Source organism: Perca flavescens, chromosome 1, assembly GCF_004354835.1.
Source record: "Perca flavescens isolate YP-PL-M2 chromosome 1, PFLA_1.0, whole genome shotgun sequence".
Taxonomy (NCBI): domain Eukaryota; kingdom Metazoa; phylum Chordata; class Actinopteri; order Perciformes; family Percidae; genus Perca; species Perca flavescens.
The window spans coordinates 3895001-3907451 of record NC_041331.1 but is presented as its reverse complement, the minus strand read 5'-3'; the positions used below and the strand labels follow the sequence as shown (position 1 = coordinate 3907451).

At 40.5% G+C, this 12451-nt stretch overlaps 1 protein-coding gene across 1 annotated transcript in view; it reads right to left on the bottom strand.

Annotated features, from left to right (window-relative positions):
* Positions 1-12451, bottom strand: part of si:ch211-186j3.6 (neural-cadherin) — a 256960-nt gene that overhangs the window by 158969 nt on the left and 85540 nt on the right. Inside the window, exons 8-12 of the mRNA XM_028580890.1 lie at positions 11373-11545; positions 5440-5608; positions 3515-3685; positions 2510-2682; positions 643-810 (exon numbers count right to left, since the gene is read on the bottom strand). Coding sequence (XP_028436691.1) covers positions 643-810; positions 2510-2682; positions 3515-3685; positions 5440-5608; positions 11373-11545 — 854 coding nt within the window. The remainder of the gene's footprint in view (positions 1-642; positions 811-2509; positions 2683-3514; positions 3686-5439; positions 5609-11372; positions 11546-12451) is intronic.

Here is a 12451-nt window from a genome sequence, read left to right as displayed (position 1 = left end):
GACTGTTACTGGACAACACAACCAAACATTTTTTATAGTGAGTATAAGAATGTGTGTGCATGGCCGCATGCTTACACTTGTGCGTACATGTGTGTTCTGTCATGTACATGTCATGTTCCTTCTGGTTTCTTGTGCCTATTTATGTCAGCGTGAACATACTGTGAGTATGGATGCCTGAAGTTTTTCTCTGACTTGGACTATTTTATTTATAAGCTGCACATTTCTTACTTTTATTAATTCTGGATTGTTGCTGCACAATTGTATTTCTGTTTTGTGAGTATTACTTTGTCTATTTGTCTTATTTATTTCATCTATTTTAATACATCATATTTTTATTGTGTTTTAGCTCTAGAGCATTTTTTTACTAAGTAACACTACACTACACTGATAAATGTGCTATTTACTTTCCCCACTCAGATTTATCTGTTCCGGGAATCTTACCCATCACAAGCCTGCTTCTCTACCCTTTAGGCCACCACTGCCCCCTTGTTTGTAAGATACAATATAAAAGAAATGCCTTGCATATTTTTACGTGTTAAAATGTACAAATGTGTAACATTTGTTAGAAATGCACCCGTATTTTTTTTTGCATCTGCTTCCAATGTGTGCCAACTGCCACCCGCCCCCCCTGCCCCAATGTACCACGATGGGTGTGTCTCGGACGGTGTTTTCTGGTATGACCACGCTGTAGCTGTCCTTGTCCCACTGTGGAGGCTGGTTCTTCACGTTGGTGATGGTGACGGCCAGCTCCACTGAACTGCTCAGATTCCCACCGTCTGTTGCCACAATTTCCCTGGTGATGTACGTCCTCTGTGGCAAAAACAAAAAAGTCCACACAGATGAATAGAAGAGGAGAGAAGATCAATTGATGGTGCAGATTAGTATGACACAGTGATAATTATTTAAGACCGATAAACATTGTGAATCAAGATCACACAGATTTCAGCCAGAAATCCATTTTCCACACATACTAACTGCAGGCTGCATTCGGGTAAAAACCAACATACTTTAAAATAATTGTATTGATTGAAAGGCATGGCCCACTGTGGAGCAGCAGAGTTCTGTAACCCTTGCAAGAGTAATTAGCTATAGTCACTGCAATCAGGGAAATGATCCGTTTATGTAACTAAAGTAGGGAGTCTGTACCCCCAGTTTGGGTTAATTGGCGTATGTTGAAGAACAAAAACAAACTATAATGGGTAACACTTTACTTGAAGTTTTCTACATAAGAGTGACATGACACTGTCATGAACACATGAAACATGAACCCTAACCCTAACTTGACACTAACTAAAAGTCATAAATGTTTTTGACTTGTTTATAATGTTTAATGTCACGTTCAAGACAGTGTCATGTCACTCTCACAATGTAGAAAAACTCAAGTAAAGTGTAACCCAATAATGTCACAACATTATTATTTTGTTGAGGGGCTTCTGCATTATGCACAATGCAATTCATGTTATTTACACATTCTGCCCCTTTAATGGTGTTTCAGATTCATGAGTGAAATAATTGCTTTTCATACAGCCAGTTTTTCCACATGACCTGAGATCCATTTTCAAGATTTTTTTGTAGTTGTGCAGTTTTGAAATTCAATCTTTGGTCTTTGCAATTAACACACAACTGAGATTAGCAACTTGGGAAAGGCTGAAATAAACATGTAGGCAGTGCCTGCTTTTGTATTTGACTTTATGCAGTTGTACTCATTAGTGGAAAACTTTTGTATCTTCGAACATGGATATGTTCTCGTGAACCATTCTCTCAGGCAGAAATCCTGGCATTGTGCCATGTGTTGGTGTAAGATGAAAAGTGCTGAGGATACAGACATGCATTCTTCTTGGCACTGGATATGGTGAGTTGTTGCTTTTTAGAGTTTAATCATTGTGGCACTTATCTAAGACACAGACTTGTTTTTGTGCACAATACGTGGCAATTTCCTCTTCTGCCTGTTCATGTTCCCACCAAGATTGTTTTTCTTGCTGGTAGTATAGTAAGGGGTTAGAGGCGGTGACATGAGGAAAATATCAGCAATGCTATTTCTCCTGATGCCAAATAAAAGGCAGTGAGGACCTTATCACAAATTCAGGCTGCCAGACTGCTACTGGCCACTGGCCTTCTGTCCCCTCACAGTCAGCAATAAAGTGTTTGAATGCAAATATGATTGCTTTTCTGGCCATGTACGAAGAGAAGTAGCATGTTGTTTTAGTTGCAATCTAAAGTTCATTAAATCGCATGAGTTCTTGAGTGAAATTAGGAAATTACATAATTTCATTGAAGCGCTTTTGTGCCATTAGGAAATTACATAATTTCATTGAATTACTTTTGTGCCATTTGGAGGGGCCCCTTAAGTGTTATTAGCCCAAACCATCCAGTGATGCTTTTTGTACAGTTGCTATATATAAATATATTATATATACACACTGCATGATGTTAGCTTTTTTTAAATAGCAAGCTGAAGATGTCCCAAAAGGGGTTTGGTATTATCTGTTTGTATACAGTATGTGTGTACCTGAGAAATGGGCTGGTTGACATACACCCAGCCTGTCAGAGGGTTGACCCTGAGGTACTCTGGCTGTTCACTGGACATAGAGTATGTGATGGCTGCATTGGTGCCAAAGTCATCGTCATGAGCTGCCACCCGCAAGAAACTAGTCCCGATCATCGTATCCTCACGAAGGAAGTCTATTGGAGCAGAAGAAGAATAGGTTTATGCTTTATGCCTTAGTGGTTCTGTTAGGCCTTAAAGGGTAAACTTCTACTGTGTTTAAGAGATTGATGGGAACAAGTCAATAGAAGAAAAAAAAATAAAACTGTCAAAAGCCGTCTTGGTTCATCTTTCCACTGTTCCAACAATCACCACTCTGGTTTGGTTGAAATAAACCCTTAATTCACTTTCCATAATGTTGTCAGACACTTAGAATAATAATCTGAGCCTGTCGGTGGCAAAACAAGCACTTTTAGTGGACAAAATCAACGATGCACATTTGCCCTATAGGATTTGTCCTAAATGATTATGATCAGCCCAGTTTGCGGCTGCTGGTTACAGCGTTCTCACTCAATGCTGGACCGATTTCAGAGACTGTTGTTCACATTAATCACTTAAGACTCCAATGCATGGGGAAATAGGTTGAAAAAAATAACAAAATTACCCTTTATTGCCTTTTATATGTTGTCACCAACAACTTCAGAAAACACAAGCAAATGTAGAAAAACATGTTTGACTTTGACATCACACATTTAGAGAAATGCTGCAAACAGACAAAACACAAGCTAACTAAGTGAGACATTCATAAATCTGAGAACAAAACTGTGGCATAAAGAATCACAGCAAAATACAGAAACACTCAGTTACTGTACATCACAACAAAACGTTATATCTCATTCTATCTTGTGCAATATCACAATCAGGCCATCCCCTGTTTTTGGTCTATTTGCTTGCGTTTTCTTACTGCATGTTTCAGTGGGTTAAGTTCTCAACACACCTCAGACTTAATTTCTACTAATGTCTACTTACACTCATATCGGATGTTCTCAAACTTGGGACTGTTGTCGTTCTGGTCCAGAATGAGGATGTTGAGCTGACAAATGCCAATCAGTGGGTCAGCTGCCTGGTCAGTGGCAGTCACTGTCACCGCATACTCCCGTTGGCGTTCGCGATCAAATTTCCTGGCTGTCACAATTACTCCTGGAGACACCGAGATGAAGAGGTTGATCAGACCGCTAAATCATGCCAAACACTGCTTGGTCTCATGTCCCCATGCATTGGTAATTTAACTCCAAGATGATTTCCTCGGTTTGCCTTGAAACTAAACTTTAAAGACAGTAGAGCTGATGAGTAGCAGAATAGGAAAGGGAAATGAGAGTTTTTCAAAAGTAGTTATCATCAAATCCAAAAAGCATTATATTTGATTATTTATTTAAAAAATGATTTTTAGACATTTACAACATTCCCTGCTCCACTAAAAAAATGGTTGCTTCTGATGTGGAAGTTAAAAAGTTTGGAACATTCTAGTCTTTATTTCTTGGCATTACATGTAAACCTTAGACATGACCAACAATCTTTACTACTTGTAAACTTGCAAACACAAGATGTGAAAGTAGCCTGCCTCATGCCCAGGTTCTCTGCTGCAGTTTTTGGATTTGGGATGGTTTTTTAACCAAACCAACATTAATGTAACATTTCCTGTTAGTATTAAAGGGATAGTTTGGATCTTTTGAAGTGGTGTCGTGTGAGGCAAGTATTCATAATCTACCTACAGTAGATGGCGGTTGGCATACCCCCAGTTTTAGCTACTTAAAAAAAGGCCCATTTAAAGAAATCAATGTGAGTTTAAGTGTACGCTATATTTAGAATTATTTGCATTCCTTTACCTCGCCAGACAACGCTTTACAACGGGGAAGTGAAGCTGTTATATCCATCTCTGCTCTTGTAAATGCCACCAGACTCCTTTGACAAAAACAGTTATTCTCGATCGGTTAGTGTTATTGTGTGACTTTGGTGTTTTAAAGCGGTAGACAAGCAAATCCAGTGTTCTGCGAGGTCAAATAACTGTTTTTGTCAAAGGAGTCTGGCGACTTTGAAGAGAGCAGAGATAACGGCTTCAGTTCCCCGTCGGAAGTGGCAGTTTTGGCCTTTTGGGCCTTTTTTTAGGCAGCTAAAATATGTTTGGCTGCTGTCTTCATCCACAGCAGTACATAGCTTAGCTTCCGTGCCAGTATCCCTGTCTGCTTCTCCAAACTGGCGGCATGCTGACCGCCATCTACTGTAGCTAACACACTGACTATAGATAAATGCCTCATACCTCAATATTTAACAACTATCCCTTTAAATGAATAGTATGTTCATTTCTCATATACAAACTTCAAAAACAGTATACTATCAGGATGAGTATATGGTTAGTACAGTAAAACTTTTACAAAATCTCTTGCCAAACATACTTTTTGTTTTTCAACTGAGTATGTATCAGCATGTTATTGATTTGAAGAACAAAAAGAAAAGATTGGCATTATTCCAAATGCTAGGAATGTTTATAAAGAAAAAGAAATTGAGAGGTCTACATGAACTTTTTTCATTCTGTTAATATTGATTGTTTGACTACCACATACTGAAGGCCAGTCGAATGTGATGAAACCAGTCTTTCACATAGTATTTACTATACATCTGCTGCAGCCTAGGCTTTGAGTTATGATCCTTTATTTTAGCTGCAAAATGACAATTACTCTACATTTCACTCTATATTCATATTAAAATGTTGTTACAACATCTTAGCTTTGAATTGTAGACTTCAAGACACCCTGCATGCCTTGTTAAACTGTATCAATCATAATAGATAGGCTGAAAGAAATTAAGCCAATCCTCACTGAGATAAAAGTATGTGTACTCTTCTGTATGTGTATGTTTGTGCGATTGAAAGTGAGCATGAGTGTGTGTCGGAGTACCGGTGTCTGGGTGTATACTGAATGCGGGCACAGTGGAGTCTTTGTGCATGAAGCCGTATGTGACCCTGCCATTGGAGCCCTCGTCTGCATCCACAGCATGAACTTGCAGAACAAACGTCCCCGCTGGCTGGTTCTCCAGGACCGACGTGCTCTCTCGGTACTGCTGGCACTGAGGACAATGAGACGGGAGGAAGAGGAAGATCACAGCAATGCAAATACGGAGAAGCTTAGACCTATCTCTTGAAACCGTATGTGGGAGGTGGAAGGTTAATGAGAGATTGAAGATTATTTACCGGGACAAAAAGTGCAACATGGACAATATAATGAGTGAATAAAGAAAGAAAAGTAGTAACCCTGGGTCCTGCAGCATGTCCATCCATCTATTTTCTACATTTGCTTGTCGTGTGTACTGTAAGCTAGATAGTGGTAGTGGGTTCAGGGGTCTTGAAGCCTATCTCAGCACCCGTTGGAAAGGTATTTGGCAAAGATGCTCAATAGCTGCCTGGTGATGTGCTCACTGGGCTTTGGTAAACGTGAAATCTGCTGATCTTTTGGCTCCTACTTTGTTTAGCGGCTTCCTAAACATGTCCTTTCTTATTGGAAATGGAGCACAACACTTCACAGTAAGCCTTCTGCAGTGTACTAGAAAATAGCTGCAGTTGTATTCATAAAAGCTCATGTTGAGTGAGATGTTAAAAATATATATATGATATGAAATAGGTACATTTCTGTCCGCCAAGTAAAAGCTTCTTTTTTTTTTTTTAAGTAAGACAATTTGACAAATGGAAACATGCTATTGAAGACTAACTAATACACTGCTCATATAGCTAGAACAGAAGTTGTATAGAAGGTAGCGACAACCCAATATTTGTACAAGGCTGGGGTGAACAGATGTTTCACAGATATAGTTGTACATCGTATGTATGTGCAAGACAAAAATACAAAAAACTGGATGCAGCACATCGACATTTACAAGGGTTGCGCCTGCACTGCATGCATTCAACGCCTGTGTCTCTGTTGGAGTCGTATTCTGTTTAATTGCGTTAACAGGATTTACCAGGAATTCTTTACGATCAAAATATCTTCCTTTTACATGGGAATAAACCACGTGGGAGAGCATAAGAGTGTTTGTGTGCCCCTGTGTACTCAATTACTTGAGATTATCATATGTACTGTAACAAAGGCTCTTCCTCCAAACCTAACCCTAACCTTGTTGAATTTAAAACAAATCAAGGGAAATCACAACATTCTTCATTGAACAAATTAATGATTGAATTGAATGTAAAAGGCACCACTAAAAAATTGAATGACAGTTACATTATAAAGTGCAGTTTTCTACTGATATTTTCTTTCAACTAACAAAAAATCGGAGTGAATTTTGTGATACGTGTCGCAGCCTTTTATTGCGATAACGATAAAAAAAAAAACTATATATTGTGCAGCCCTACTATTTTATTGAGTTGCCTCTTAGCAAAATGGTCTTAGGGAATTTAAGTTGAGCTTTTATTGTGAAGGGTAAAAACAGAAGAAGTGAAGCTGTAGCGCTGCCGTTGTCAATATGGGAGTTAATACAAGTGAGATGGCCATCTTGGTTCATGCTGGTTCAGACGATGGAGCTTCTGTTTTTATATTGGGCTACAGCAGTGAGTGCGCATTAGCTCGGGGGGCTAACTTGGCTTGATTACTTTATTACGTGAAAGCCTCTTTAACCACTCACACATACCAAAACAGGTAAGAGGATATGCTAGAAATCAGACTCTGTATCACTGGCATCATTTTATTTTCATCATAAAAGATAGAACATTTTTAAGAGCAATGTTGTTCTGCCATAAAAAAGAACCACATAATCTATTGAATGTGAAAAAAATAACATCAAGAGCGAAATCTTTGATGAATTATTTACCATTCTGTGTTTTACATGGCGAGAAATCCGGCTTTCCCAAAAGAAGAGTGATTCCCAGGAAGTTCAAAAGTTAAAATTCAATCCTTAAACATTAACCCTACTCTCCATTTAACACCACATGAATTCTCTGACTCAGTATAGAGATTCATTTAGCACTTTTACTTCTTGGTGAAATGCAAGGTAGCTGCTCCGTGTTTGGGCTCTCAAAGATTTCGTCAATCACTGAACCTGTCGGACACACAGAGAGCTTTATTATCCTCATTTAAACGCTGCCTGGGTTTCGCTCACTCTCTCCACGCTCTCTGCCTCCCTTCCTGGTCCCTCATCTTTCACTCTCAAGTTCTTTTTTTCCCTCATCTCACTGGAGTGTCGATGCTCATGTGCCACTGACACAGCGGAAGGGAAGGAATCCCTCAGTACTGCTGGTTGATGTCTTGCTTTAACATCTAAGTAGAACCTTGTCCTTTAATCTTCTCATGTGCTCTCACCTCCTGCCTCTTCCCATTTTTCCTAGCTCCTATACTCTGTCCTCCATTCTTCTATCATGCAACACTGCTTGAAAATGTCACTTTATGAGGTTTTTTAACATTAATATGAGTTCCCCCAGCCTGCCTATGGTCCCCCAGTGGCTAGAAAATGGTGATAGGTGTAAACCGAGCCCTGGGTATCCTGCTCTGCCTTTGAAAATGAAAGCTCAGATGGACCGATCTGGAATCTTATGAGGTCATAAGGAGCAAGGTTATCTCCCCTTTCTCTGCTTTGCCTGCCCAGAAAATGTGGCCCACACATGCGAGAGAGAGAGACCTCATGGCTTTCAAACGAGCGAAGCATGGCAGTTGGTCAAGGCCAGACCCCCACCTCCACCCTCCACCTTGCCCCCCCCTCCTCCTTAATAGCATTTAAAGCTACAGACACAGAAATGGCACATACTAAGGAAAGCTCATTGTGGGACTGGCTCTGGTGGCTGTAATTCTGCACCAAGGCAGAATTTCGGGAGAGAGACTTCAGATACAGTATTAGGGGACCACTAAGGTCTATATAAAAGAGACTTCAGATACAGTATTAGGGGACCACTAAGGTCTATATAAAAGAGACTTCAGATACAGTATTAGGGGACCACTAAGGTCTATATAAAAGAGACTTCAGATACAGTATTAGGGGACCACTAAGGCCTATATAAAAGAGACTTCAGATACAGTATTAGGGGACCACTAAGGTCTATATAAAAGAGACTTCAGATACAGTATTAGGGGACCACTAAGGTCTATATAAAAGAGACTTCAGATACAGTATTAAGGGACCACTAAGGTCTATATAAAAGAGACTTCAGATACAGTATTAAGGGACCACTAAGGTCTATATAAAAGAGACTTCAGATACAGTATTAGGGGACCACTAAGGTCTATATAAAAGAGACTTCAGATACAGTATTAAGGGACCACTAAGGTCTATATAAAAGATACTTCAGATACAGTATTAAGGGACCACTAAGGTCTATATAAAAGATACTTCAGATACAGTATTAAGGGACCACTAAGGTCTATATAAAAGCATCCAAAAAGCAGCATGTCATAGGACCTTTAACAATGTAAACAAGCCACTGACACATATGTTAAAATTTGATTCATTCAATAAATTATTATTTTTTGTCTTAAACCCACCAGCCATTTTCATATTATACCAACATTTGGTAAGGTTACTAGGAAAACTATTCTCCCCGAAACAAGTTTCCTTTTTATTTTTAAAGACCTATACAAAAAAATAAAATTGCTACTTTTTTTGAAACTTTCACTGTCTCCCGCAACTTCATTGCCACAAACATACAAAAGACATCGCAACTTTTATCGCAATTTTTTTACAAAAGCTCCCGCAAAATCAGGCATTTTGGGCAATTCTCAAAAAAAGGCTGCAAAATCCTAGAGGGACTCGGTAAATCTCGAAAGAATGAGATTGCAGATACAAGCAGTCGAAATGATTTGGCTTCACAGGGTGGCTGGATTCACCCTCAGGGAAGGCGAGGTGCGAAGGAGTTTGCAGTAGAAGCTCTCGTGGATAAACCAATCCAACTTTTTCTGTTCCGATGCCGATTCCAATTCCTCAGCTCAGGGTACTGAGCCGATAACGAGAACCAATTTGATACCAGTGCTCTCTTATTCTCCTTCATTTGAATTCTGTATCCTCAAAGCATAGAACCCATTATGATAATTTCCATCTAAGGTAACATAAGGAAAAGGACTGCTGTGGCACTCAAAACTTGTTAAAAAGTTGTTAGCCGTGTGTGTGTGACTGAATACATGTACTGTAACCGATAGCATAGCAGAGCATCACAGAATTTTGTAATGACACTGAAGGCTCTAATATTTACTGTGGATCAGTAGCGTCTGACCAATCCGCCTAATCAAATCTATACCAAGTCGGTGGGTAGGAAGCTACCTCACTTAGCGTATATGGATGGATAGACATTGGGATGGGATCAAATATACGGTGCAACATATGCTGAATTCAGTGCAAAGAGCACATCGTGTTTGGTGGATGATTGATTTTGTTCACGGTGGTCTTTGCATTTTGTTTTAAAAGTGTATTCACACATGTAGTGAGAGATGCACTGTCCTACCTTTTCTGGCCCACAGGTGTTATAAATTTCCAGCATGGGTATTTTTTTGCTGCTACAAATATAAAAGTGTATGTGAATAAACCCTTATGAGAGCGGTTCACAGGGGTTAATACATTTTGTATGTCTGGTTGTGTCTGTAATCTGATATTTATGCAGGATCTTGCTATATTCCAGAGATCCTGCCTCCATCTATCTCTACCTCTCCGCCGTGTGTCTCTTGCTCCTTCTGTCTTGGTCCACTGATCCAGCTCGGAGTTCCAGAGAGGCTACAGTACCTTATAAGATTGGGCATCAAAACAAGATAAAAGGGCCTTTCCGCTTCAGTGTCCTGCTGCTGGCTGCCAGCGACTGAGGAAAACCCCAGTGAACATTGGATGTCTTTACCAACTGAGAAACCAACACCGAGCCTCTTTTCACTTTTCTGTTCCAGAACTGCCTTTTCCCCTCGGTTTTGTTTTTGGGTCTACTGTATATGCAACCAAAGACACAATAAAAAAGTGTTTGTCCAGCGTTTTCTCTTCCATCTATTGTTTTTCTGGTTCATTTGTTGATTTCTTTTTCATCTTCTTTGAATCAGAAGAGACAGTGGTGAGTGGTGGTGGGGAGTGGGGAGGGGGTTAGGGCTTTGCTTGTCCGTTGCAATCAGCATCCTGCCCGCAGGAGAGAAAAAAATGAATCATAGACTTGTAGTATGATGCCAGCAGGAGATCCCTGAGATCGGCAGCTGAGCATACAGAGCACACAAATCACTGTGGACCAGGAATCTATCGCTTCTTCTCTATTCTCTTGACCCTCATCTCGTCACCTGTTCCTCTATTTCTTCCTGCTAAGAGGTGAGGCGGAAAGGGAAACACTTGGTGCTCACTTTCCCCCAGGACGCGGTGAGCGAAGTTTACTCAACAAGCCAGCGCTCCTAATCTTGGCTCGTGATATCTCGGGGGGCTTGAAAAGTCACCTCATTTAAAATTGAGACATGGCTAGAAAAAAAAGGTGGAGACGTAGCGCTTCCAGAGTGGGTCGGTTGGGAATTCTCCCACATCCCTCAAAGCTCTAATTAAAAGACCCAGATGATGCGGGAGAGAGAGACGAGAGAGCACAGGCGAGGGTCAAGTCGGCTAATCGCTCCTCCAGAGAGGAGAGATAGAGGCTAATAAATAGAGAATGTAGACAGACAAAGAGAGGGAGACAGAGAATTGATGGAGGAGAGTTACATGGGATAGATAGACACAGAAATAGAGAACTAGTAAAGAAAAGGATAGAGTCGGAAGTCATTGAGATGCATGGCAAAAAAAAATGAGTAAAAAAATGGCATTGCAACCAGGAGAGCAGACACAGCAACACCGTTTCAAACAGAAGCAGATAACGAGCAAGACCAAACAAGGTTTAATGATGCAAACGTGCCATCGCCTCTCTTACCTTCTCAAAGACAGGCTTGTTGTTATTCACGTCGTCCACTCCTACTATGACCTGGGCAGTGGATGACAAGGCCTGAGGTCCGCTTGAGGCGTTGTCATCCGTTGCTGTTACATTGAGGATGTACTCGACACCCTGTAGGTAAGGGGGCGGACTGGAGCGCAGACGGATCAGACCTGCAACCAAACGTAAGGATAACAGTGGTTACCATACACTCAGGGGCAGTAGCTCAGTCAGTGGGGACCTGGATGGGAACCGGAGGGTCTCTGGTTCAATGCATGTGCATATGTGTGTAAACTAAACTATTTACATCAGTAAATACTTGCTGTCCATATGTTCAACTTCTAGGTTTGAAATGAAGAAGTTGGTATTGTGTTTCTTACGTTTTGTTTTTTGGTTTTCAAGGTGACAAATTAGCTAAAGCATTTTATTTAATTTCTCCCATCTAGCGTTGAGATCATATATCGCAATCAACTCTCTCGCACCACGTAGCCTTCACGCTTCAAAAAGCCGGTCTCTTGCTCTTTTCAATATCCTTTTTCTTTTTCTGGGCGAAGAAGAAGAAGAAGACTCCTGTTCCTGAAATTTGGATTTTGAATATGTGTGGTCCTCCATGTTTCCTTCTCCAAACTTGCTGGGGCCGGGAAGCTACGATACCCATTAGCAGCATTAGCAGCACCTGTGAGTTCATCATGTGACAGAGAAAACACGAAAGGCGGAGCAGTATGTCCTGTATGTCCCTTACCGGCTAACGTATTTCAAGATGGTGCATGAATATGGAGCGTCTACCCCAGTTCATGCGAATGCAAATCTAAAATTTCAAGCCAAAAGGAATACTTGGAATTGATGGTGGAGGTAAATATTCATGAAAAAGGACAAGTCTGTGAATGGGCAACACAGATTTTGATACGTTACACACTGGACCTTTTAAACACTTTAACTTAACTGCGACTGTCAAAAATGGGCTGACAACATGTTTACCAGATATGCTAATGAAGCCATTACAGATGGGTTGTTGACCCCGTTCTAGGACATGGAATATTTCTGGGATAACTCAATATCTGGTGGCAGGGCTTTTCATG